General features: G+C 41.9%; 1 protein-coding gene across 4 annotated transcripts in view; it reads right to left on the bottom strand.

Annotated features, from left to right (window-relative positions):
• cpne2 (copine II) overlaps positions 1 to 25,331 on the bottom strand; it is a 262,943-nt gene that overhangs the window by 172,186 nt on the left and 65,426 nt on the right. For all 4 annotated transcript variants that reach the window (XM_087995970.1, XM_087995968.1, XM_043707143.2 and 1 more), the window contains exons 7-8: positions 21,353 to 21,442; positions 16,512 to 16,610 (exon numbers count right to left, since the gene is read on the bottom strand). In XM_087995970.1, coding sequence (XP_087852096.1) covers positions 16,512 to 16,610; positions 21,353 to 21,442 — 189 coding nt within the window. The remainder of the gene's footprint in view (positions 1 to 16,511; positions 16,611 to 21,352; positions 21,443 to 25,331) is intronic.

Here is a 25,331-nt window from a genome sequence, read left to right on the forward strand (position 1 = left end):
ACAGCACAATGGGGGGAAGGAAATGCATTTTGGTATGAGTTAAAACACAACCAGCTGCGGTTTGGTTCACCTCAAGTCTATGAAGGGTAAGACATGAGAGATCAGATAAGAGTATGATGTGGAATGGTCAAACGTAGAGGGATCAAAGCCGTGAATGAGGGCTTCAGCAACTGACCAGCTAGGACAGGAGGGAAGTCAAATGATGTTGAGATAGTAATAGACAATCTTAATAACAGTACAGGTATAAGGCTGGAAGCTCATCTTGGGGTCAGATAAGACCCCAAGACTTAATCCCATTGCTTCATCTCAGACCATTGCCAGGGAGAGGGATGGAGTTAGTACTCAGCATCCAGACCATGAATGTATCTTTAGCTGTGCATGTTTTCATATTCTTTAGCATTGAGCTCCTCAATGGTAAGCCTGGCATCAATCAGTGTTGCACATTGACTGAAACCACGGTCTGGATCAGTGGTGCTGGAAGAGCACAGCAATTCAGGCAGCATCCGAGGACAGGCCTGCTCTGCAATGGTCTTCTGTTTCCAACAGAAAGCACACGCTAATGCTTTCACTGGCCGCATCAGCATAGCACACACTGATAGATGAACACGAGCACCATGTTTGAACCTCTAAGACCACCAGTGTGTTGCCAAACAACACAGCATCCACAGTTTGCGCCTGACACATCTAAGCTGGAGTTATTCGCCAAACTCAAGTAGACTTTCCCTGTTGTGGAGAGTAATTGTGGTTATCTGGATTCCTGCTGACATATCCCATGCCCCCCAGAATTTAGCAGTTGCATAAATAATAGTGAAGAGGGATGGGTTTTGCCACCATGGCTGAGTCACATTGGGGAAGTATTAGATAGGTCAGGAATTTCCTCAAAGCTGCTCTGATCTACCCCATACAGTCACTGCATGATCAGTTTACAGGTCAAAGCCAGACTTGGGTAACATCCAAGAAAGGCTACAATGTGGAAAGGGAGCTACTCTGGGGACCTCCTGGCACTATTCGTGATTATTTTCCTCTCTAAAGTCAATGACAGCTCACTGAGTGAGAAAAATAATAAGAATGGAACCAAGTCAAAGTGGTGAATGGATGGACCCTTAAGAGCTAATTACCATTTAGGAAATCCTTCAGAAATGCGAAGTGAAGACCATTATAAAGTTCTCTAGAGCAAGAAATTTTAAATGCAGGTTTGTGTTTACATCATGTTTGTGTTTTTTGGAGAGAGGAACTCAGTACTTACACTGACAGTAAACACTGCAGATCAATATTTATATTGTAAAGCTGCTTTTAACAAACTCAGTTTTCTCACAGGTGCCAACTCTTAATGACAGTGGTGCAGGCTGCAAATTTAGAAAGCTAATTTGGAGTGCTTTCTTAATAGTGAGAAACTAGGAACTGTAAAGTTTCTCACAGCAAACAATTAAGACAAATGGAGTTTTGGTCTTTATTGCTAGGGAGTAGGAGTTTAAAAATAGGGAAGTCTTGTTACAACAGGACAAAGTTTTGGTGAGGCTGCAACTGGAGTACTGTATAGCTTTGGACCTTGTACTTAAGAAAGGATATACTTTTTTAAAGTAATTTGAAACAGGTGCACTTTGCTGATTCCTGGGATGAAGGGGTTGACTTATCAAAAATGACTAAACAGGCCTTTATTCTTTAGAGTTCAGAAAAATGAGAGGTGATCTTGTTGAAGCATAGACGATTCTGAGGGGGCTTGTCAAGATAGATGTTGAGAAGATGTTTCCATTAATGGAGGAATCTCAAACTAAAGGACATGGTTACAGAATAAGGGGACATTCATTTACAATTGAGATGTGACCGATTCCATCTCCCAAAAGGAACTGTATGAATGGAGTTCACCACCCCAAGGAATTGGGGAGGCCAGATCAATGAAGGTGTTTAAAGAGGAGGTAGCCAGATTTTCTTTTGAGCTATCAAGGAGTTGAAGGCTATGAGGAGCTGGCATGAAAGAGGCGTTAAAACCTGGGGAAGACCAGCCATGGCTTTATAGAGTGGCAGATTTGTGGATGACTCCTGATGATTTATCTTGTGCTCTAATGCAAAGGAGCGAAAGAAATTGAGTAAGCAAATATACTCACCATTGAGCACAAGGAGATAGGAACAAAAGGTTATCAAAAGGACTAATGGAATGTGGTCCTCAATACAAAAGTGAAAAAAATTAGGCTTCTGTTGTATTGAGCCTTGATCAGATGCCATCTCGGGTTTTATGTTCAGCTCTGGGCTCTCAGGGAGGAGATATCAGCTTTGGAAAGCTGGACAGCAAGTTTACTAATATGACACCATTTCTAAAAGGGTTATGTTATAAAAGCTGTTTGCTTATTTGTTTTATTTAATGTTTGAGTTTAAATGGTCGACACGTGAGTTAATCCTAGAGGTAACAACGAGAAGGGATTTACTAAGGTAAATACATACAAATTATTTTCTCTGTTGGAGGGTAGAACCAAGAGGCATAACCTTAGAACTAAAGCTAAGCCACTCAGCAGCTCCATAACAAAAGCCTAGTGGCAATCTCTCCAAAAGCTGTGGGACTGCTGGGTCAAACATAAGAACACCATGCTCAGAGATGACACACCCTATTTCTAATTTCAAACACGGACTACATTTGTGTGCATGCTTCTGCTGTTAGCTTTGACGTTTTGAAATAGACAGTCACAAAATGGCTAAGGTGGTTGCCAAGATCTGGTGCCAACATAATCTACCACCAGTTTTGGGAAATCAACCCAAATCATACAGTACAGGAGCCTACTCCCAACCTGAGCCCCGAATGGAGGCAGCCAGGTGGAACCTGTAGGAATTACATCTCCACTGTCTTTGATTTACCCCATAACTACAGTCAATAAACCACACCACTGCTCCTCTGACTTCACATATCCAAGGTGAATATTTAACAAAGGAGGCCAATTATTCTGAAGTAAATGTGAAACGACCATCAGCTACATCCATTATATGGGGCTAAGCATTGACACAGAAGTAGTTTTAGAAAGTCGCGACACATTTAATAAGTCATCAGAAACAGATGGGTTTGCAACCAAGAGAACTGAGGAAAGTAAGATGAAATTGTGGAAAGATCAGCCAGAACGCCCCAGTCCTCTTGAATAGAGGATGATGCAGAGGATTGGTGATTTACAAATGTCATATTCATGCTCAAAGAGTGTGAAAGGATAAACCGAACAAGACAGAATTAGCTTGGAATGGCATCATGATCAGCACAGGCACAGTGGGCAGAAGGGCCTGTTTCTGGGCTGTACTGTTCTAACTTTTATGAGGGAGCATGGTAGGGAACTTTTGGACTGTTACAACATCTCACTTCCAGACTGGAGTACAGAGCCTACTCACAAAGTTCAATGCAAGCTTTGTAAAGGGAGATTTATCAGCCCTGAGCCTATTTGATACCACTTGGGCTATATTCCTGCTTCACTGTTTGCAAAACTTGAATGGAATACTCCACCAAACTTGAGAAAGGCTGTTCTCGTTTCCCATCACAGGGTACAGTTGAAAGATTGTTATCAGATTGACAATCACTCTCAGTTTCTTTTAGCCTCCTTGATCTTTAGCCCACCCTTCCCTTACCTTCTCTATTTTAGTCTTGCCACTCTGAGCTTACCCTGCTGTTCCTTCTCAACGCCAAAATCCAGTGTTACAGACCATTCAAATTTAACCTGCTTCACACAAGATATCTTCCCATCTTAGGAGTGATGTGGAGGAGCCGATGTTGGACTGGGGTAGACAAAGTTAAAAATCACACAACACCAAGTTTATTTGGAAGCACTAGCTTTCTGAGCACTGCACCTTCACAAGGTAGCATAGTGGTTTAGTGGTTAGCACTGCTGCCTCACAACACTAGGGACCTGGGATCAATCCCAACCTCAGATGACTGTCCGTGTGGAGTTTGCACATTCTCCCCGTGTCTGCATGGGTTTCCTCCCGCAATCCAAAAATGTGCAGGTTGGATGAATTGGCCATGCTAAATTGCGTATAGTGTTCTGTGATGTGTAGGGTAGATGAGTTACCCATGGGAAATGCAGAGTTACAGGGACAGTATTGTGGGATGCTCTTCAGAGGGCCAAGGTGGACTTGTTTGGTCTGCTTCCATGCCTTAAGGATTCTATGGATAAATTCAGCTAGACCCATGACAATCAAGCAGAGACAAATCGGTGCTTAGAAATTAGGCAATGTTCCTCTCTAATAGCTGTGCAAGATGCAGAATGGACATATGCAATGATGGCGATGGGAGTTTTGACTTGCTTGCTGCTATGTATGCTGCTCATTAGAGAATGTGAATAATTTTCAATTTCATTGGGTCAGCATTTAAAAAATCTATCCAGGAATGTATATCTTATACGATCACTAACATTCTTCTCAAATTACCAGGATAAATTTCTCCCTAAAGAATGAAGAGTAGTTAAAGTTACAATCACTACGCATGAATGTTTTATATGTTATCGTTTTTATATATCCCCTCAGTGCACTTCTTGGAATCACAAATGTGCGTCTTGCATGAAAGACTTGCAGTTCAATGGGTTTCAATGCTTTTCTTAACATCTTTATGTGTGTTTGCACCCATATCTGTGGGTATCTGTGTATGTTCACACTGCACCATAAATATAGGGGAAACAATCAGCTCTAAGATAGCGATGAAGGTCACTGCAAATTCAGTTTTTGCTTAATACTGAACAATTTTACATCTGTCATTGATTGCGAAAATAAAGCCATATAAATGTTGGTCCAACAATAAGGTTAGCAACATACACATTCTGGACTTTATAACTCATGTTTAAACTCCTGTTCTAAAACACACAGCCTACCTAAAATCCATAAGTTAGAGAGCCTTTCACTTACATTCCACTATTTCCTCAATCTTCAATTTACACACTATTAATAATGCAAGTGTTAAAAGAAAGGCAGATTAACAACTAATGTGATGGTCTGCTATTGCCATCATAAAAATGCAAACACGACAGTTTAAACTCAGTTTTAAATTTCAACCTGAGCATGTTGGATATAATTGCTCACTCATTGTTCATTTCTTAGTGGAGACAGTGTTAGTGGGTTAGCTTCTTGTAGTATTAAATGGTGTTCAATACAGCTCAGAAATTTGCATGGGGCTCTTTTGAAGCCAGTTAATAGACTGTCATTTTGATGTGGAGCTAGAGATACAGATAAGCCAGACTGGCTATCTATCTAAACTAGACATTAGTGAGTATAAGGATAGACAACTTATGCTGCAGCTTTATAGAATTTCAGTTAGGCCACACTTGGAATATTGCGTACAGTTCTGGGCATCACACTACCAGAAGGATGGGGATGCTTTGGAGAGGGTACAGAAAAGGTTTACCAGGATGTATGTCACCTGGTACGTCACCTGGATGAATACACAAATAGCAAGGATTATAGAATCATAGAGATGAACAGCGTGGAAACAGACCCTTCGGTTGAATTCGTCCATGCCGACCAGATATCCCAACCCAATCTAGTCCCACCTGCCAGCACCTGGCCCATATCCCTTCCTATTCATATACCCATCCAAATGCCTCTTAAATGTTGCAATTGTACCAGCCTCCACCACTTCCTCTGGTGGCTCATTCCATACACGTACCACCCTCTGTGTTGCCCCTTAAGTCTCCTTTATATCTTTCCCCTCTCACCCTAAATGTATGCCCTCTAGTTCTGGACTCCCCGACTCCAGGGAAAAGACTTTGCCTATTTACCCTATCCATGCCCCTCATAATTTTGTAAACCTCTATAAGGTCACTGCTCAGCCTCCGACACTCCAGGGAAAACAGCCTCAGCCTGTTCAGCCTCTCCCTATAGTTCAAATCCTCCTGGCAACATCCTTGTAAATCTTTTCTGAATCCTTTCAAGTTTCACAACATCTTTCCGATAGGAAGGAGACAAGAATTGCATGCAACATTCCAACAGTGGCCTAACCAATGTCCTGTACAGCCGCAACATGATCTCCTACCTCCTGTATTCAATACACTGACCAATAAAGGAAAGCATACCAAATGTCTTCTTCACTATCCTACCTACCTGCGACTCCACTTTCAAGGAGCTATGAACCTGCACTCCAAGGTCTCTTTGTTCAGCAATACTCCCTAGGACCTTACCATTAAGTGTATAAGTCTTGCTAAGATTTGCTTTCCCAAACTGCAGCACCTCGCATTTATCTGGATTAAACTCCATCTACCACTTCTCAGCCCATTGGCCCATCTGGTCCAGATCCTGTTGCAATCTGAGGTAACCCTCTTCGCTGTCCACGACACCTCCAATTTTGGTGTCATTTGCAAACTTACTAACTGTACCTCTTATGCTCGCATCCAAATCATTTATGTAAATGACAAAAAGTAGAGGACCCAGCACCGATCCTTGTGGCACTCCATTTTCTGTGGCTCCACACAAAGGCTGCCTTGCTGATCTTTGAGGGGAGAAAGTGAGGTCTGCAGATGCTGGAGATCAGAGCTGAAAATGTGTTGCTGGAAAAGCGCAGCAGGTCAGGCAGCATCCAGGGAACAGGAGAATCGACATTTCGGGCATAAGCCCTTCTTCAGGAATGAAGAAGGGCTTATGCCCGAAACGTCGATTCTCCTGTTCCCTGGATGCTGCCTGACCTGCTGCGCTTTTCCAACTGATCTTTGAGGGGCCCTATTCTCTCCCTAATTACCCTTTTGTCCTTAATGTATTTGTAAAAACCCTTTGGATTTTCCTTAATTCTATTTGCCAAAGCTACCTCATGTCTCCTTTTTGCCCTCCTGATTTCCCTTTTAAGTATACTCCTACTTCCTTTATACTCTTCTAAAGATTCACTTGATCTATCCTGTCAATACCTGACATATGCTTTCTTCTTTTTCTTAACCAAACCCTCAATTTCTTTAATCATCCAGCATTCCCTCTACCTACCAGCCTTTCCTTTCATTCTGACAGGAATATACTTTTTCTGGATTCTTGTTATCTCATTTCTAAAGGCATCCCATTTTCCAGCTGTCCCTTTACCTGCGAACATCTTCCCCCAAACAGCTTTAGAAAGTTCTTGCCTAATTACATCAAAATTGGCCTTTCTCCAATTTAGAACTTCAACTTTTGATCTGGTCTATCCTTTTCCATCACTATTTTAAATCTAATAGAATTATGGTCGCTGGCCCCAAAGTGCTCCCCCACTAACACCTCAGTCACCTGCCCTGCCTTATTTCCCAAGAGAAGGACAAGTTTTGCACTTTCTCTAGTGGGTACATCCACATACTGAATCAGAAAATTGTCTTGTACGCACTTAACAAATTCCTCTCCATTTAAACCTTTAACACTATGGCAGTCCCAGTTGATGGTTGGAAAGTTAAAATCCCTGACCTTACAGATAGCTGCGATCTCCTTAAAAGTTTGTTTCTCAATTTTCCTCCAACTGTTAGGGGGTCTATAATACAATCCCAATAAGGTGATCATCCCTTTCTTATTTCTCAATTCCACCTAAATAACTTCCCTGGATATATTTCCAGGAATATCCTCCCTTAGCACAGCTGTAATGCTTTCCCTTATCAAAACTGCCACTCCCCCTCCTTTCTTGCCTCCCTTTCTATCCTTCCTGTAGCATTTGTATCCTGGAACATTAAGCTGCCAGTCCTGCCCATCCCTGAGCCATGTTTCCGCAATTGCTATGATATCCCAGTCCCATGTTCCTAACCATGCCCTGAGTTCATCTGCCTTCCCTGTTAGGCTCCTTGCATTGAAATAAATGCAGTTTAATTTATTAGTCCTACCTTGTTCCTGCCTGCCCTGACTGTTTGACTCGCTTCTGTTCTCAACTGTACCAGTCTCAGATTGATCTCTTTCCTCACTATCTCCCTGGGTCCCATCCCCCACCTTCCTAGTTTAAATCCTCCCAAGCAGTTCTAGCAAATCTCCCTGCCAGTACATTAGTCCCCTTCCAATTTAGGTGCAATCCATCCTTCTTGTACACGTCACTTCTACTTCAAAAGATATTCCAATGATCCAAAAATGTGGATCCTTCTCCCATACACCAGCTCCTCAGCCATGCATTCATCTCCTCTATCCTCCTATTCCTGCCCTCACTAGCTCACAGCACTGGGAGTAATTTAGATATTACTACTCTTGAGGACCTCCTTTTTAAATTTCTGCCGAACTCTCTGTAATCTCCCTTCAGAATCTCAACCTTTTCCCTTCCTGTATTGTTGGTTCCAATGTGGACAATGACCTCCTGCTGGCCCCTCTTCCCCCGTGAGAACATTCTGCACCCTCTCTGAGACAACCTTAATCCTGGCACCAGGGAAACACCACACCATTCTGCTTTTTCTCTGCTGGCCACAGAAACGTCTGTCTGTACCTCGGACGACAGAATCCCCTAACACAATTGATTGCTTGGAACCCGACGTACCCCTCGTTGCATTAGAGCCAGTCTCAATACCAGAAACTTGGCTGTTCGTGCTACATTCCCCTGAGAATCCATCACCCCCTACATTTTCCAAAACAGCATACCTGTTTGAAATGGGTATATTCACAAAAGACTCCTGCCTTAGGTGCCGACCTCTCTTACCTTTCCTGGAGTTAACCCATCTATGTGATTGTATCTGAGACTTCCCCCCTTCCTATAACTGCCATCCATCACATACTGTTGCTGTTGCAAATTCCTCATCGCTTCTAACTGTCTCTCCATCCGATCCATTCAATCTGATAAAATTCGCATCCAACAGCATTTATGGCAGATATAATCCACAATAACCCTTAAACTCTTTTTAAACTCCCACTTCTGACAAGAAGTACATGTCACTGCAAAGACCATTTTTGCTCCATCACAATCTACAGACCCAGAAAATAACACTGTTTATTGCTCTCCAAAATACTGCCCCAGATTAAATTAATAGTTATGGCTTATATTTTAAGTTTAATAAAGAGACATATCTCCACAAACATATAATCAAGAAAGAACCCACTCTACTCACTACTGCAGCCTTTCTCTTGGACAGACTTAAAACAACAATTAACTTATCTGATTCTGTGCTATGAACTTCACCCAAACCGGTTCCTCCAAGATCAGGTGTGAATTTCACTGTTTGTTAATTTTCCCAGACGCATTCCGATGTCCAGCGACACGTGAATTCAAAACAGCAAAGGCAGTAACTGTGCAGGTTCTCTCTCTCTCTCTCCTGCACTGACCTCACTATGCGCTTCCTTTGTCTGGTCTTCTCCCTTTTAAAACTGCTGTTGTTTTGACTTTTTTTTTCCAAAGTTCCAAAACAATGCAACAGCGTATAAAACAGTAATTGCTGCTCCTGGAATTCGAGGAAATCACCTCCAGCACCTAAAATACCTCAATAAAGGAGCAGCTCTTACAGCCAGAAATTTTTCCTGTAAGTGAAGACAGTTTTAGTATGGAAGGACAAAATGCACTGGCGCAGGCTTGGAGGGCTGAAGGGCCTGTTCCTGTACTGGATTGTTTTTTATTATTTGAACCAATTCATTTTTGTGGCAATCTGACAACCTCTATATCACATTTACTGATCACAGCTTTTAAAAATGTTTAAAGTAGAATTCAAATTCTCAAACCAGAGATTTGACCATTCCAGCCCCCATGTTAATAAGGTGGTGGAGAGGGGATGTGGCAGTTGGGGAATATGAAAATGCAGACAACTTGGAGGTCCTACTCAGTGTAATGACTGAGCCTCAGACTAATGTTTATCTCTATTTCTTGAGCTAAGCGGGTGTTGAGTGGCTGTTGAAAGGCTTGCAGCACACAGTTAAAGGTGGGGAGTGGGCTTTGTCTGTCAGGAAACAGTGTGGGTTATGAGGAGGGAGGAGTGCAGGGTACAGGGGCAAACAATTATGGAAGGGAGGGTTCATCAATTCACAGAGAAGGGCATCAACTTGCATAGGAGGAAGCATGTCTCAAGGAGGGAAGTAGTGGGTGGGAGCTGGGGAAGGAGGGGATGCTAATCCTGATCTGCTTCTCACCTTGCTTCAGCCTCTGACTTCCCTGAGCTCTGGGAAAAATCAGGCAGCAGCATGTCAACCTAAGCCTCAATTAAATTGAACCTCATCACTATACTGAAAGACGATGGTTGGATATAGGACAGACTACGGTGCAAATATAGTTCAGCTTTAAAGTTCAGTTTGAAAGAATGAAGTTATCTGGAGTGACACTATTCTCAGGCTGCAGGCCAAAGTGAGGGAGAATGCAGCAGCCACCAGTATACACTGATCTGATTTATTTTGTCAACCTGGTCATTCCCTTTGAACCATGTTGCCAGTGGCTTATAATTCAAAGATATTCTGACCAACATTTAATTAACCCAAAAGCAATGTCACAAAGACAGATCGTTAGCATATGGAGAGATGTGGGAGTTGGTGTGTACATACTGGCTGCTGCACTTCTTACACTACAACACTTCAAATGTACTCCATTGGATTTCAGAGGATGAGAAAGTCACCATATGATTGTAACTGGTACAAGTGCAGTATTTAAAAGGCATCTGGATGGCTATATGAATAGGATGGGTTTACAGGTATATGGTCCAAGTACTGGCAAATGGGTCTAGATTAGATTAGGATATCTGGTCGGCATGGACGAGTTGGACCAAAGGGTGTGTACATCTCTATAACTCTCTGACTCTTTCTTCACTTGGCCTTATACAATATCTTACGCTGATCAACAGCACAGACACTGAAATAACTAGCTATCATAGAAGTAAATGTGCTTCTGTTGACAACTCCAGCAGCTGCCACAGAGAGGATTATGCTGAAGGAACAAGTTACTGTCTGACAAACAATCACTCTCATCAAAATTGAGAAGGAAACATCACCTATTCAGGGTCTTTATTTTTGTACATGCCTTTTGTGATTTCTTTGTGATCAGACATGTCGTGGCTCAGGATCTTAATTCAGAAAATACTCAATAACTCAATAATTTGGAAGGTGAATTAATGGGGCTTTGAAAAGAGATTTTCTCAGAGAACTCAAATTTGCCATGGCAACCACATCGGCTTACGTCAGCCTCATTTTGCATTAAGGTCACAGAATAAATTCTTCTCCACATGAAAAGGAGCAATTTTTGATTTTTACTTTTGACCATATTGCATTACCAATCCCACACTGCATTTGCCCTGGTGAGTGAGAGATGAACATTACATATCTTTACACTCTTTGTCAGTGTAAGGATGTTGCACGTCATAATTGCCCACCACCTCCCTTCCACTTTATCCTTTATCAACTCCTACCCTGTTGTGTCATGGTAGCTTTATCATGGCAATACTGTAAATCAGTCTAACAATTTTTGACACTTAATCCATCTTCCAACATACTGGAGTAAGCTTTTCCTGTTGTACACAATGCTATATGTAAGAGAATGTGCAGGATTGAGAATTGTAACGGTGAATTACTTACATTGCGGCAATTTCTTATAATTGATGGTTTCTTACAGTTCAACTGCACTTTGAGTTGAGAAATTATTGTGTGCAATTTAAGTCTACAATTCCTTCTGTCTGCTATTTTAATGCAAGTGTAAGTTCAATTACTTTAAACTTCGCAAATATCCAAGTTGAGAGTTTTTCCTATAAACATATAAAACATTTGTTTGGCTAAAATGATCAGCCGCAGTATCTCAGCTTCAGTCCAAAAAGACTAAGCGAAAGTGAGGACTGCAGATGCTGGTGTTCAGAGTCTAAATTAGAGTGGTGCTGGAAAAGCACAGCAGGTCAGGCAGCATCTGAGGAGCAGGAAAATCAATGTTTCAGGCAAAAGCCCTTCAGAAGGGCTTTTGACCGAAACGTCGATTTTCCTACTCCTCGGATGCTGCCTGACCTGCTGTGCTTTTCCAGCACCACTCTAATCTAGACTCCAGTCCAAGAAGTGACCGTTAATAAGTAAAAGTGCTTTTTATTGTAGGGACTGTTATAGGACCATCACAATAGAACTTAGCCACATTAAATTTCATGTATTATGTTCGGATTAGGATCCTTAGCCTTGCAAAACAAGACCGGGTACAATACTCTGAAATTGTCTCCACCACAGGGTAATTCACATGTTCACAGTCCTGTCCCCACCATTTGATTCTGGATCTGGCAAGCTGGCCCTGGTGGAAACCCTGTGTGTGACTATGTTTATGTTGGAGACTCCGCACACCATCATGGTCCACACAATCTTGCCAGGTTGGCAGTCAGATTTTGATAGCAAAATGAGCAGGAACACTTCGCCCGCTGCAGGCTTCTTCTGCCCTTGCAGCCAGTGAGACGCACAGTCTTTCATCATCTTGCCAACTGTTCGGGTCATTGTGGGATCCCTTTTGTCTGGTATTTCCTGTCAACTTTGGTGGGCCTATCAGGAAGAAAGGAGCTCCATATCCACCAGGGAATTGCTCAAGGGATCGCTGGAGACCAGCAATGTCTCTACCTGCAAAGTTGACAATCGATGCAGGGTCACCTTAACTGGGCACCTTACAGCAGTTACGCCCAGAAAGATATAAAAAATAATCCTTGAGCATAGGAGCTGGGAGGTCATACTGCAGCTGTACAAGTCATTGGTTAGGCCACTTTTGGAATACTGCATTAAATTCTGGTCTCCCTGATATAGGAAAGATGTTGTGAAACTTGAGAAGGTGCAGAAAAGATTTACAAGGATGTTGCCAGAGTTTGTGGGGATAGGAAGAGGCTGAATAGGCTGGGGCTGTTTTCTCTGGAGTGTTGGAGGCTGAGGAGTGACCTTATAGAGGTTTATAAAATTATGAGGGGCATAGATATGGTGAGAAGTCATGATCTTTTCCCCTGGTGTAGGAAGAACAAAACTAGAGGGCATAGGTTTAAGGTGAGAGGACCAAGAATTCAAAGGGACCTAAGGGGCATCTTTTTCAAGCAGAGGGTGGTGTGTGTATGGAATGAGCTGCCAAAGGAAGTGGTGGAGACTAGCACAAATACAGCATTTAAAAGGTATCTGGGTGGGTATATGAATAGGAAGGGTTAAGTGGCATATGGCCCAAATGCTGGCAAATGGGACTAGGTTAATTTAGGATATCTGGTCGGCATGGACAAGTTGGACCAAAGGGTCAGTTTCCGTGCTGTACAAATCTATGACAAAGTGATCCTGAGCCTGAGAAATCAATAAGGGGATCACGAATGTGGCCATTCCTCAGGCAGGGCCTTGCTGACGTTTCATCACCACAGCAACCGATCAGACATTTCTGTCGCTATGATATTTGCCTGGCACTGTAAAAATGATTATTTAATAGAAGAAAACATTAAAAAGAGAAAAAGCCAGGTAATTTTGTGGCCATCTTTTCTGCTGCTCCCAGCCCAAACCTTACAAACTATTTCCGCCATTCCTTGTGGTTCAGACACCAATTTCAACTCAGTTAACAGTCAGGCTGAAATCCAGTGAAGGCCACCAAAGGCCAGAGACCAGTCGTGGGATGTTGGACCAGCACAGGTTCAGTTCTTACCAAGGTTATAAGAATGTGTTCCAAGTAAAGTAAGAAGGCCAAATAAAGGAAAGGAAAACTGAAAATAGAACAAAAAGGAGAAAACTCAGTAAGAGAAACACCAACAGGAGAGAGGGGACAAGGATGTATCAGCTACTTATTATGCAATTTATACCTCATTTGGAAGTTGACAGCTCTGCTTCAATTGTTTTACAAAAAAATACGTTCATTTATTGGTGATTATTTGTTGCTGAAATACATAAGGTTTGATCTGTGTGCATTAGGTGTAGGGAAAACATAACTGACTTCAAGGATTCAGTATTGTTTCACATCGGGAAATGTTTTCCCACGTGATATTGCCAATGCAGAAGATACAAAAGATTATGGTAACAGAACCATGGCATTAGGAAGAATAGATGAGATTGTGTCCAATATTTGGCTATGGACCTGTCAAATCTGAGCCTTGTGGTATCATGACTGACGAATAAATTCCTAGTCAACATCACAGTCTGTGAAATTCTAACTCAAAATTATCTTTGCAAACGAATTTCCATCCAGATGAGTACTATTTAAAAGAAGGAGGCCATTTGGTCCATTATGTTGGTGTCATCTGTACAAATGAACACTTTATCTGGTGCCATTCTCCGCCCTCTCTCCTACACACTTGCCCTTTCCAGATAACAATCCAGTTCTTTGTTGAATGCTTCAATTGAACCTGCCTCCAACTCAGGCAGGATATTCCTGACCTTAACCACTCACTGAAAGGAAAATATTTCCCTCATATCAATTTTGTTTCTATACTCTTTACTTTAAATTTGTGCCCTCAGATTCTTGATTCCTTCATGAGTTAAAGCAGTTTTTCCCTTGCTATTTTGTTCCAAGCCCTTCAAGGCTTGAATAATTGAGTCAAATCTCCTCTCTTTTCTCCAGGGAAAACAGTTCTAAGTTTTCCAGTCTCTTTTCATGATTGAAGTTCCTCATTCATGGAATCACTCTTGGGAATTGTCTCTGCACTGTCCGATACTATCACATCCTTCCTAAAGTGCGGTTCCTCAAATTGGACATAATACTCCATCTGAAACCAAACGCGTGTTTGTACGATTTCAATGTAACCTTCATGCCCTTGCACTGTAGTCCTTTATTAATAAAGCTGAGGGGTTTACTGACCTCACAACTTGGCCTGCCCCCAAAAATAAATAAGACACACGTACAATCAAGTGCCTCTACTTCTCTCACAGTGAGAGGTAACTTTGTTAAAACTAAAACCAAAGAAACTATCATCTATCAAACTAAATTTCCGTCTGGGGTCTGATTTGTCCAGTAATAAGATCAGCGAGAATCAAAACAACATACAACTGGACTGCCCTCATCAATCCTCTTCAAAATACTCCAACAAGTTAGTTAAACACAATTCTCCTGCAAGAAATTAATATTTCTTTTATTTACCCACATTCATCCCTGTGATTATTAATTTTGTCCCAAATTATTGTTGCTAAATGTTTCCCCATCACCAAAATTAAACTGACTGTCTATAGTTGCTGGGATTATCTTTATACCCTTTATTGAACAGGATTTTACACCCTTTATTGCAATTCCCCAGGCCTCTGTCAACACCCCATGTCTAAGATAGAATACAAAATTATGACCAGTGCCTCTGTAATTTCAACACTCTCTTCATTCCATATCCTTGGATGTACCTCATCAGATCCTGGTGCCTCCTGATGAAGGGCTTTGGCCCGAAATGTCGATTTTCCTGCTCCTCGGATGTTGCCTGACCCGCTGTGCTTTTCCAGCACCACTCTAATCTAGACTCTGGTTTCCAGCATCTGCAGTCCTTGTTTTTACCTAGATCCTGGTGCCTCGTCTACAGTCAGACTATCTCATACCCCCACCTAATCAACTTCAATCCCTTCTGGTGAAATACCTCCGTTTTCATCACCATCTGGGTAATGTAATCCTCCTTTGCAAATGCAAATACAAAGTATTCATTTAATTCCTCCTCCATATCCTACATGTACAAACACTCTTTTTGGTTCCTAACTGGCCCTCTCCTTCTTTTACCACTTGTGTACTATAGATGTTCTGATGGAAAGCTTTTAGATTTAGATTTATGTTCGCTGCTAATCTCTTTTCATACTCTCTCTTTGCTCCTCTTATTTGCATTTTCACTGCCCCTTTGAACTCTTTACATTCACCCTGGGTGTCTCCATTGTATTTTCCTTTCTGACATCTATTATAAGCTCACTATTTCTTCTTTATTTTAATTGCTCATTCAAGGGACTGTATCTGACTACTTCTGAGCAAATATTGTGTTTGGATTACCTCCTTGCTGATGGTCATCCATTGTTCTCCTGCTAATCTTTCACGTCATTTGAGTGAAATTCTAAAACTATTTAAATTTATTTATTTGCACTTGCTTTGAATTTATTCAACTCGGACCTATGCTTACCCCATTGAAGCTAGCTTTTCTCCAATTAATTATTCTTACTCTAAATTGTTCTTTGCCCTTTTCCATAGTCTGCTGTGGCTTATATTAGTATGATTACTGTCCCCTCAACACTTTCCTACTGATATATGATTCATTTAGCGAATATCTTTCTCAGGAACAGGTCAACGTTGCCTCTTTTAAGTAAATACAGTACAAGCTTGAAAGTATTCATAGTTAAAAATCACACAACACCAGGTTTTAGTCCAACAGGTTTAATTGAAAGCACACTAGCTTTCGGAGCGTCGCTCCTTCATCACTACCACCTGATGAAGGAGCGACACTCCGAAAACTAGTGTGCTTCCAATTAAACCTGTTGGACTATAACCTGGTGTTGTGTGATTTTTAACTTTGTACACCCCAGTCCAACACCGGCATCTCCAAATCATGACTACTATCGGAAAGTATTCATGTTACTGATGTGAACTGTGAGCTTTCCCACCAGAAACCAAAGCAACCTGTACCAGAATATGCACAGCAACATGACTATATTGTAGGATCCCAATCCCTAATGGAGAAATCCAAAACCAGCCCAGAGTATTACTAAGCTGACAACTAGAGAGGTGCCATATAGCTAGCCATTCGTACCTCCATCGAGTTGCTTGCTTCAGACATCTTGGAAACTGTTGTCTGGCTCTCTCCGATAAAATCATGTCCACCATCATTATCATAATCATAACAAAGAATCTGGTAGAGGAGAAAGACAAACGCAGCATATTAACATCTGAACTGCGACCAAAAACAGATTAAAAAGAATGATTCATTCACGAGATTTGGGTTTTGTTGGCTAGGACAGCAATTTTTTCCTAATTACCCTGCAGAATGTCATCTTATACTGTCATAGTCCTTGTGCTGTAGGGACACCCACCATGCTATTAAGGAGAGAGATCCAGGCTCTTGACCAAGTGACAGTGAGGGATTGGTGATAAAGTTCTACGTCAGGCTGATGCATGACTTGGAGGTGAAGATGGTGTTGGTGTTCCCATGTACCTGCTGCGCTAATGGTGGAGATCCCGGGTTTGGGAGGTGTAGTCAAAAGAGTCTTGATGAGCTGCTACAGTGCGTCGTGTAGATGGTACACACTACTGCCACTGTGTAACAGAATGGTTGAGGAAATGAAGGTTGAAGGTGATAGAGATGGAGTCATTCAAGCAGCCTGCTTTGTCCTGAATGGGAAGTTTCCTGTGTTGTTGGAGCTGCATTTATCCCCACTCCAGGGTATGGGGAGTATTCCATTACACTCCTGACTTGTGCCTTGTAGATTTTGGAGAGTCTTTGGGGAATCAGGAAGTGATTTAGTCGCTGTGGTATTCCTAATCTCTAGCCTGCTCTTGTAGCCACTGTGTTTATAGGGCAAGTCCAGTTCAGTTTCTGATGAATGGGAACTCCCAGAATTTATATAGTGGGGATTCTGCAATAGTAAAGCCATTGAACAAACTAAAAATTACATTTTAAAAAATGAAAACTTTCATAAATGCTGAGCCTGCGTAGTTGATGCATAGGCAGTTTTGGAACCCACTTTACAGTTTGTGTCATTTGCTTTGCACTATTTCATCCATTTTTATAGTGAATAGAATGGCACAAAACATAACCATTCTGCTCACTAAGACTCTGCTAACTATTTGATTGAAGTATTCAATTAATCCCGCTTCCCCATCTTCCTCATATCCCTGTGAATCGTACTCTTTGATACACTTATCCAATTTCCTTTTGCAAGTTCTTTCCCACCAGCCTTTCAGGCAGTACATTCCAAATCACAATAACTCACCTTATGTCACCTTGATTCTAATCTATTAAATCAGTGAGCTCTCATTTACTGGCCCTCCCCGACACTGAATACAGTTTTCTCCTAATGTACTCCACTGAAACCTTCCATCTAGCCATTACTGTTTGCCTCATTTCCCAGGGGAGGCATTCTAAGCTTTGTGCTTATTTCCCACTTCTCAGGCAGTATGTGATAAGCAGTGCTACCCAGGTGTTCCATCCTTCAGTAAAATGCAGTGGGAAGGAAGGGCACGACATGAGATGTTCAACTGAGACTTTGGAGAGCTCTTCTGGCACATTTGTAATGACCTTATCGCTGGGCTGGATGGCCCAGGTTCAAGTCCCTTCTGCTCCAGAACTGTTTCATAACATCCCTGAATAGAGTGAATGGAAATATTGGATCTGAGATCCCATTTACCCTCTTACAACATAATTCAAAGAAAAACAGAGAAGCCACAATGTGGATGCTCTGGCTAAGATTTAGCACTCAACCAGCATCACAAAAACAGATTATTTGATGTTTGCAAAATTAGTATTTTCTGGAAGTCTGTTGTGCCCAAATTGGCTGCTCTGTTTCCTACATTACAACACTGAATATGCAAGATCGCAATATCTTTCTCTAAACCAGCACAAAATCTTTCATTACTGGGGACAGGATAGAGCAGGGGTGCTGTTTCAGAGCTAGTCTGGAGAGTCTGGGCCTGAGACTCCATCCCCATTGGGGTTGTCGCGCAGTGAGTGTTGCTTCGCTAGTCAGGAACATTCTGCCATGAATCCTCCAGCAGCCTGATCGCTGCATCAATCTAACTGGGGAGGCTCATTTTTGTACAACTATTTTTGTAAAATAAGCTTGATTGCTTGCGGAATGCTCAGCTGACAGGGAAAGAGGAAAATGGACGCTGAGGCATATGAGATTGATGTTAAGTTATATCTATTCTCAGCTCAGCTCTGATCCATGTCTGTGATGAGAGTGGAGTGACTCTCTTAAACCACTGGAACATAGCCTTTGGCGATGATCTTTGCGTCCTCAATGTCCATTGGAGTAATGACAGATGATTGGAGGATGGCAAATGTTATTCCCTTGTTCAAGAAAAGGAATAGGAATAACCCTGGGAATTACATTAGTCAGTCTTACATTAGTGGTGGACACATTATTGGATGGGATTCTGACAGACGGGATTTATGGTAATTTGGAAAAGCATAGCTTGATTAGAGATAGTCAGCATGGCTTTGTGAGGGGTAGGTCACACATCACAAGTCTTATTGAATTCTTTGAGGATGTGACAAAACACATTGATGAAGGTATAGCAGTAGATGTGGTGCATATGGATTTTAGCAAGGCGTTTGCGAAGAGTCCCCATGGTGGGCTCATTCAGAAAGTAAGGAGGCATGGGATACAGGGAAATTTGGTTGTCTGGATACAGAATTGGCTGGCCTATAGAAGACAGAGGGTGATAGTTGATGGAAAGTATTCAGCCTGGATCGCGGTGCCCTGTGGTGTTCCACAGGGATCAGTTCTGAGATCTCTGCTCATTGTGATTTTTATAAATGACTTGGATGAGGAAGTGAAGGGGTGGATTAGTAAGTTTGCCAATGACATGAAAGTTGATGAGTTGTGGATAGTGTGTGTGTGTATGTGCGTGGGTGGGGGGAGGTGGGGCTGTTGTAGATTGCAACAGGACATTGACAGGATGCAGAGCTTATAAGTGGCAGATGAAGTTCAATCTGGATAAGTGTGAAGTGATTCACTTTGGAAGGTAGAATTTGAATGCAGATTATAGGGTTAAAGGCAAGATTCATGGCAGTGTGGAGGGACAAAGGGATCTTGGGATCCATGTCCATGGATTCCCTCAAAGTTGCCGCCCAAGTTGATAGGGTTATTGAGAAGGCATATGGTGTATTGGCTTTCATTAGCTGGGGGATTGAGTTTAATAGCCGTGAGATTATGCTGCAGCCCTGTAAAGCCCTGGTTAAACTGAACTTAGAATATTGTGTTCAGTTCTGGTCACCCTATTGTAGGAAAGATGTGGAAGCCTTAGTGAGGAGATTTACCAGGATATATCTTATGAAGGAAAATTGAAGGAGGTAGAGCTTTTCTCATTGGAGTGAAGAAGGATGAGAGGTGACTTGATAGAGGTGTACAAGATACAAGACCCATAGACAGAGTGGATGGCCAGAGACCTTTTTCCATGACGGAAAAGGCCATCATGAGGGGACATAATTTTAAGGTGATTGGAGGAAGGTTTAGGGGAGATGTCAGAGTAGGTTCTTTACACAGAGAGTGGTGGGTGTATGGAATGCACTGCCATCGGTGGCAGTAGAGTCAGACACATTAGGGACATTTAAGCAACTCTTGGATAGGCACATGGATGAAAATAAAATGAAGGGTATGTAGGTTAGTTTGATCTTAGAGTAGCATAAAAGGTCGGCACAACATTGAAGTCTGAAGGGCCTGTACTCTACTGTGCTGTTCAATGTAACAGTAGTGGGCCATTCCATTTTTTGAGCCTGATCTACTACTCAATTAGATTGAGGTTGATTTGTTTCTAAATTCAGTCTTCTTCCCTTTCCTTAACATCCCTTAAGATGCACACTGAACAAAAATTCCTCAGGTGTAGTTTGGAAATTTTCAATTCCCAACCAGCCTCAAAGCCCTTTTGGGGGAAGGGAGTTCCACATTTCCGAGGTGACAGGAAGCTGATCAACATCACCTACGTGTAGTGTATCGGTGAACAAGTTAGTCATGAGTTGGTGTTGCTTGGTAGCATTTCTGATTATGCTTTCAATCGCTTTACTGACAGCTGGGGATGGAAGGGTAGACTAATGGGCAGTAATTAGAGGAGAAACTTCCTGTTCTTGTTGATAAGAAATACCTGAGCAATTTGTTACCTCACCATGTGGATGCCAGTGTCATCATTATTTTATACGGAGTTAATCTTTGATCCCTTTAAAGGGCGCGTGCGAGAGAGAGAGATTTTTGTGTGGGGAGGAAGGGAGAGAGCGCAAGAGAGAGAGTGTGTGTATGTGCGAGAGAGAGAGAGAGAGATAGAGAGATGTTTCTCTAGTTTGGAATGTACTGTCTAAGAATCTGGTGAAGGCAGGTTCAATTCAATTAACTCTGGTTCTCTCCACAGATGCTGACTGGTCTGCTGAGTATTTCTGACATTTGAATCACAGACTTCCAGTATCATCGTATTTTTTCTTGCGTATTAGATATTTGTGATGTCTCCAGGAAAGAAGTGAAGAACCGATACCAATCTCATTGGCAATTAGATATGGTTCTCTTGCTGTGGTCACCTCTGCCAACTGTTTCATTCAGACCATATCCTCCTATCGAGGGAGAAATATCTGCCATTAATCAGAGACAGGCTGCTGTCTGCTATTCCCAAAGATAGTGAATATTCTAACGTTAAGCTGACTGTTATGTGAGGAGTGCATGTTGATTGATAGGCAAAAGGGAATGATCTACGGGAATACACACGGTCTGAATAGAGGCATTGAAAAGCAGCATTGATTGGCGTGTTATAGATCTCTAATCAAAACAGTATCGTACATGTTGTCTCCTAGAATGCTTGTATCTTGGGTGTCCATATAATGTCCATAAAAACAGCCTAGAACTCAGGGATTGCTTTTAGAGCAGATCATTCATTAGTGACCCAAATTACCTTTATAGTTTTTTCTACATCTCCATTACACAAGGACACTAATGGCATACTAAAAGGCTTCCAGACAGGATCAAGAGTATTCTTTATAACCTGCAAAAGAATTGAGAAAATAGTTAGCAACACCACTGGTAACAGCGCTCTAGGAACACTTAGACAATGGCCTCTGTTCAGTCGATTTACAATATCGAATGAGAAAACACGGACGAGCTAAATCAAATAACATTCAACAGTATCTTGTGCGTTACCTTGATGCGTCACTGAATTTAGCCTGGGCGTAATGAAGCACTTTACTTGAAAAATGTCAGGGTTTTGTGTCTTGGCCTGTGCTAAACTAGTTGGCCTCTCAAGTTTCTATTCCTGCCCAGAATTCCCTTCTGGAATTGCACTGGGTTTGATAGCAACACCCCTGGGATTCCATAGCGAGCAACACCATTGCCTTCATACTTCACACTGAAACAACCTTCATGAATAATGGTCAATTAGAGTGTCCAACATCTGTCAAATCAGCCAGTTACCAACTTCAGGACAGGGAGGGAGGGGTGGGGACAAAGTCGGTGAAGGGATCAAACTTTGCGTTGGTAGCAACAAAGTTATGCTCACCTAAAAGGAAGAAGGAAAGCTATGTGGTGCAGCAGAAAGAATACTGTTTCTCTGTCGCTCAGTTTGGGATTTGCTTCCAGTCCAGAACATGACATCAATTATAAATCTGTTTTGGGCCAGCTCAGTTTCCAGCAGACAAAGTAGCACTGTATTCTGACTGGAACATCCCACACTGCCACAAAGAAAGGCAAAACTGGCCAAACATTGTTGGCAATGGAAGGCTCACTTTGGTGCAGAGAGGAGAAAGCATTTTAAGTCACATCCTGAGTAGCTGTATACTATATCTCAACCGGACATAATGACGTTAGAAATTTATCCTGGGCAGAAATGCTAAACAGGCGATGGGCTGACGTCATGCTTGTGGGTTCAGTGGAACTGAACAGGAGATGTGCAGTATAACAGTAGGACAATGAAATATTGCCCATTTATGTGAATGCAAATTTGTTTCTCATATCATCTGGGATAACTTAGATGTCAGAGAAAAACATTACAATCCTCCTCTTTGAAAGAATTGAGAAACAAATGCGTTTTTCAGCTCAATATTTATCTGATGTAAATGGAAATGAGCTAGGTTCAGAATATCTGGTGACTGTTCAAAGTTCTGTCAAAACTCTTGATTTTTTTCCCTTGGTTTAAGGTGTGAGTCAGTCTGGGCAAACTGCTTCCACATGGCTGTTGCTGTCTTGGCCAGCAAGACTAATTTGGTTAATGTTTCTCCTCAATGTGGAATATTCCATCTAAATGTTTTGGATGAGATCTTGCATAAATAAGACTGCAGACATGGAGGAGTCAAAATTTTTAGAGTCCACCATCTAGGTGCCAGTGAGCAGTTGTCTCCCAATCCCCCTTTGTTCATCAGTCGAACATGTGGTTTAGTGATTGTCAAATTTTAAGATCAAATCTCACAATGCTGCCTTTCTCCCCCTTCGGGACTGACATGAACTCAATGGGTCAAATGGCCTCCTTCTGTGTCATAATGACTCTAGGCCATTGGTTTAAATGTGGCCCACTCATGAAGGATGAAACTTTCCTCTGCTAGTGACGATCCTGCACAAAATTATTTGGTCATCTCAATTCCTTGTGAGAGAGCATTCGTCATAATTCAAAACAGACAAAGGAAAGCATACTTAGAGGGACGGCTGATGTGGGAACTTCAGCCATGTACGATGGATGGAGGCTGCACTCTTGAGACAGAGGCAGTGGATGGACCTTTAACCCTGCATCGAACCCATGCTACTGAAAACAAACCAGACTCTGATTTCTCTCCACAGATGCTGCCAGACCTGCTGAGCTTTTCCAGTAATTTCTGGTTTTGTTTCTGATTTACAGCATCCGCAGTTCTTTCGGTTTCCATTCTACCTGAAGCTAAATCGTGCTTCACGTGAACCTGGAGCTCCAATACCCGAAACTCTTGTTTTCACCCTGCAAAGCACAAACAGCCAACCCCTCCAAATATCAACTTCAGGTTAATGAAAGTAATTTAAATTTTAGCCTTATCCATATAACATAGATCAGTTTTATTCATCACCGTAAGGCAGAGAGAGGGAAGCTATGATGTGTGCCAAGAGAGAAAGCGAGATCTGTTTATTGATCATTCCCCATTATAAATATGATTTTATATATTCATTTCAAATGATGGGGTAAAGCAATGAGTATAAAAATAAATCTGCAGCAAAACCAGAAGTGTCTCACTTGACCTTTATAGCAGAGCTGGGAGACAATGAAGTGATTCATATGCAATAAAATCTTTCCACGCAAGCTGTGATTTTAAAAGGCATTTGAGATCGCATGTGTCTGACGTGACACAAATTCTAACCAGGTACACTTGTGATTGTCACATTGAAAATATGCAACCATTCATTATTGCCTCCTCAACATGGGTTATTTGGCACCAGTGCATGATGCCTGTTTTTGCCCTGGTTAACGGGGATGTGAGAGTGTGTCTGTGTTTTTTTCCCCTGATGCCTCGGATGAGCCACAAAATGACGAGTCTAATGCCTCGCTCAATAAAAGCTGGAAAAATTGTTTGAAGAAGCATGCCGCTCAGTGAGCACAGTCAGAAAGGTCTCAGCTCAACTTTTGGATTGGCATGTCTCAGTCAAGCCTCTGTAATCTGGGGTATTGTTATCAGCTTCACCCTCCGACTCAAAGGAGGGGGTTTCAATTACATAAGATCAGCAAGTGGAGGCAGAATTTCCTGTGTACATGCACCACCAGGAGGTACACGTAACTGAAATGTAAAGCAAATACCCATTGAAAAATGTCAAGGAAAGTTGGGTGTAACCATACCAAAACTTCCTTGCTATTTTATGCTCATCTATGGAGCCCAATACCTGAATACATCTCAGCCGATTGCAATGGCTCTTCTAAAAACTAAACAGCCATACCCATAAACTCTTGCAATTGCACTGATTCAAAAACAAAATGTTATGTAGGAAAACAAAAGAAAAATCTTGGAATTCCTTTCACAGTTTCAAGCAGGTTTCTGTTGCTTTGAATATATTTTTCTGGCATCAGTGCAAGTCTCATTGAAAGTCAAGAAGCATCCGTACATCGCTTGTTTTTAAATCACGCAGCATCTAATGAATGATAGTGAGATGGCTTGAAATTTTAATTTTTGCATTTCAAGAAGGAACATATCACGTGCGATCCAGACTCCCTCAGCTCTGATTGCTTCTGCCAACCTTTACATTTTGATATGAGGTCAACAGGAAAGTTAAGTGTGATTGGACATTGGTGCAATGGGTGTGTGCCATAGTATAATTCCACGATTATTTCCAATGCTGGAAATTCCTCACTCCCAATCATTATCTAATCAGCCTGCATAAAAAGTATTCACATCAGGAGACCTTATGATCAGGTTCAACTCCGACAGGTCCCCAGACTCGGTTACTGAGATCCACTCACACCATGGAGTGTAAAGATTACAACTGCCAAAGGAACTGAATTGTTATAACAGCCACAACCTTCAGGAGAGGAAGAGAGATGCTGGGGGAGGAGGTGGAGACGGAGTTTTCCAAGCTATAATTTTTTTCAGCCAAATAAAATCTTGAAGCTTTAAATGCTCATGTTGTAAATAAAGACACCTACACTTAATCGCTATTAAAACTGTGAAAATCAATGCAATTTGTTTAAAGTTCTCAAAAGAGCTCACACACATGAATATCTTGTATATGTTTTGACTGACCTGTGCCTGTAGGAGTGTACAGATACATTTCAGCGTTGAGGCTGGTGCTGGGAATTGTGTGGGTCAAGGATTTAGCAACTGGTGTTTTACTTCTTCTGGGGATTCGAGAGATCATGTATCAGTGATGTCCTTATGTTCTTGGCAATTTGGTTGAAGTGGGCCACCTTTCACTGTCAATAGGTGCAAAGCTAG

Source organism: Chiloscyllium plagiosum, unplaced genomic scaffold, assembly GCF_037043375.1.
Source record: "Chiloscyllium plagiosum isolate Xiang-an unplaced genomic scaffold, Cpla_swu_hap1 HiC_scaffold_17, whole genome shotgun sequence".
Lineage (NCBI taxonomy): Eukaryota > Metazoa > Chordata > Chondrichthyes > Orectolobiformes > Hemiscylliidae > Chiloscyllium > Chiloscyllium plagiosum.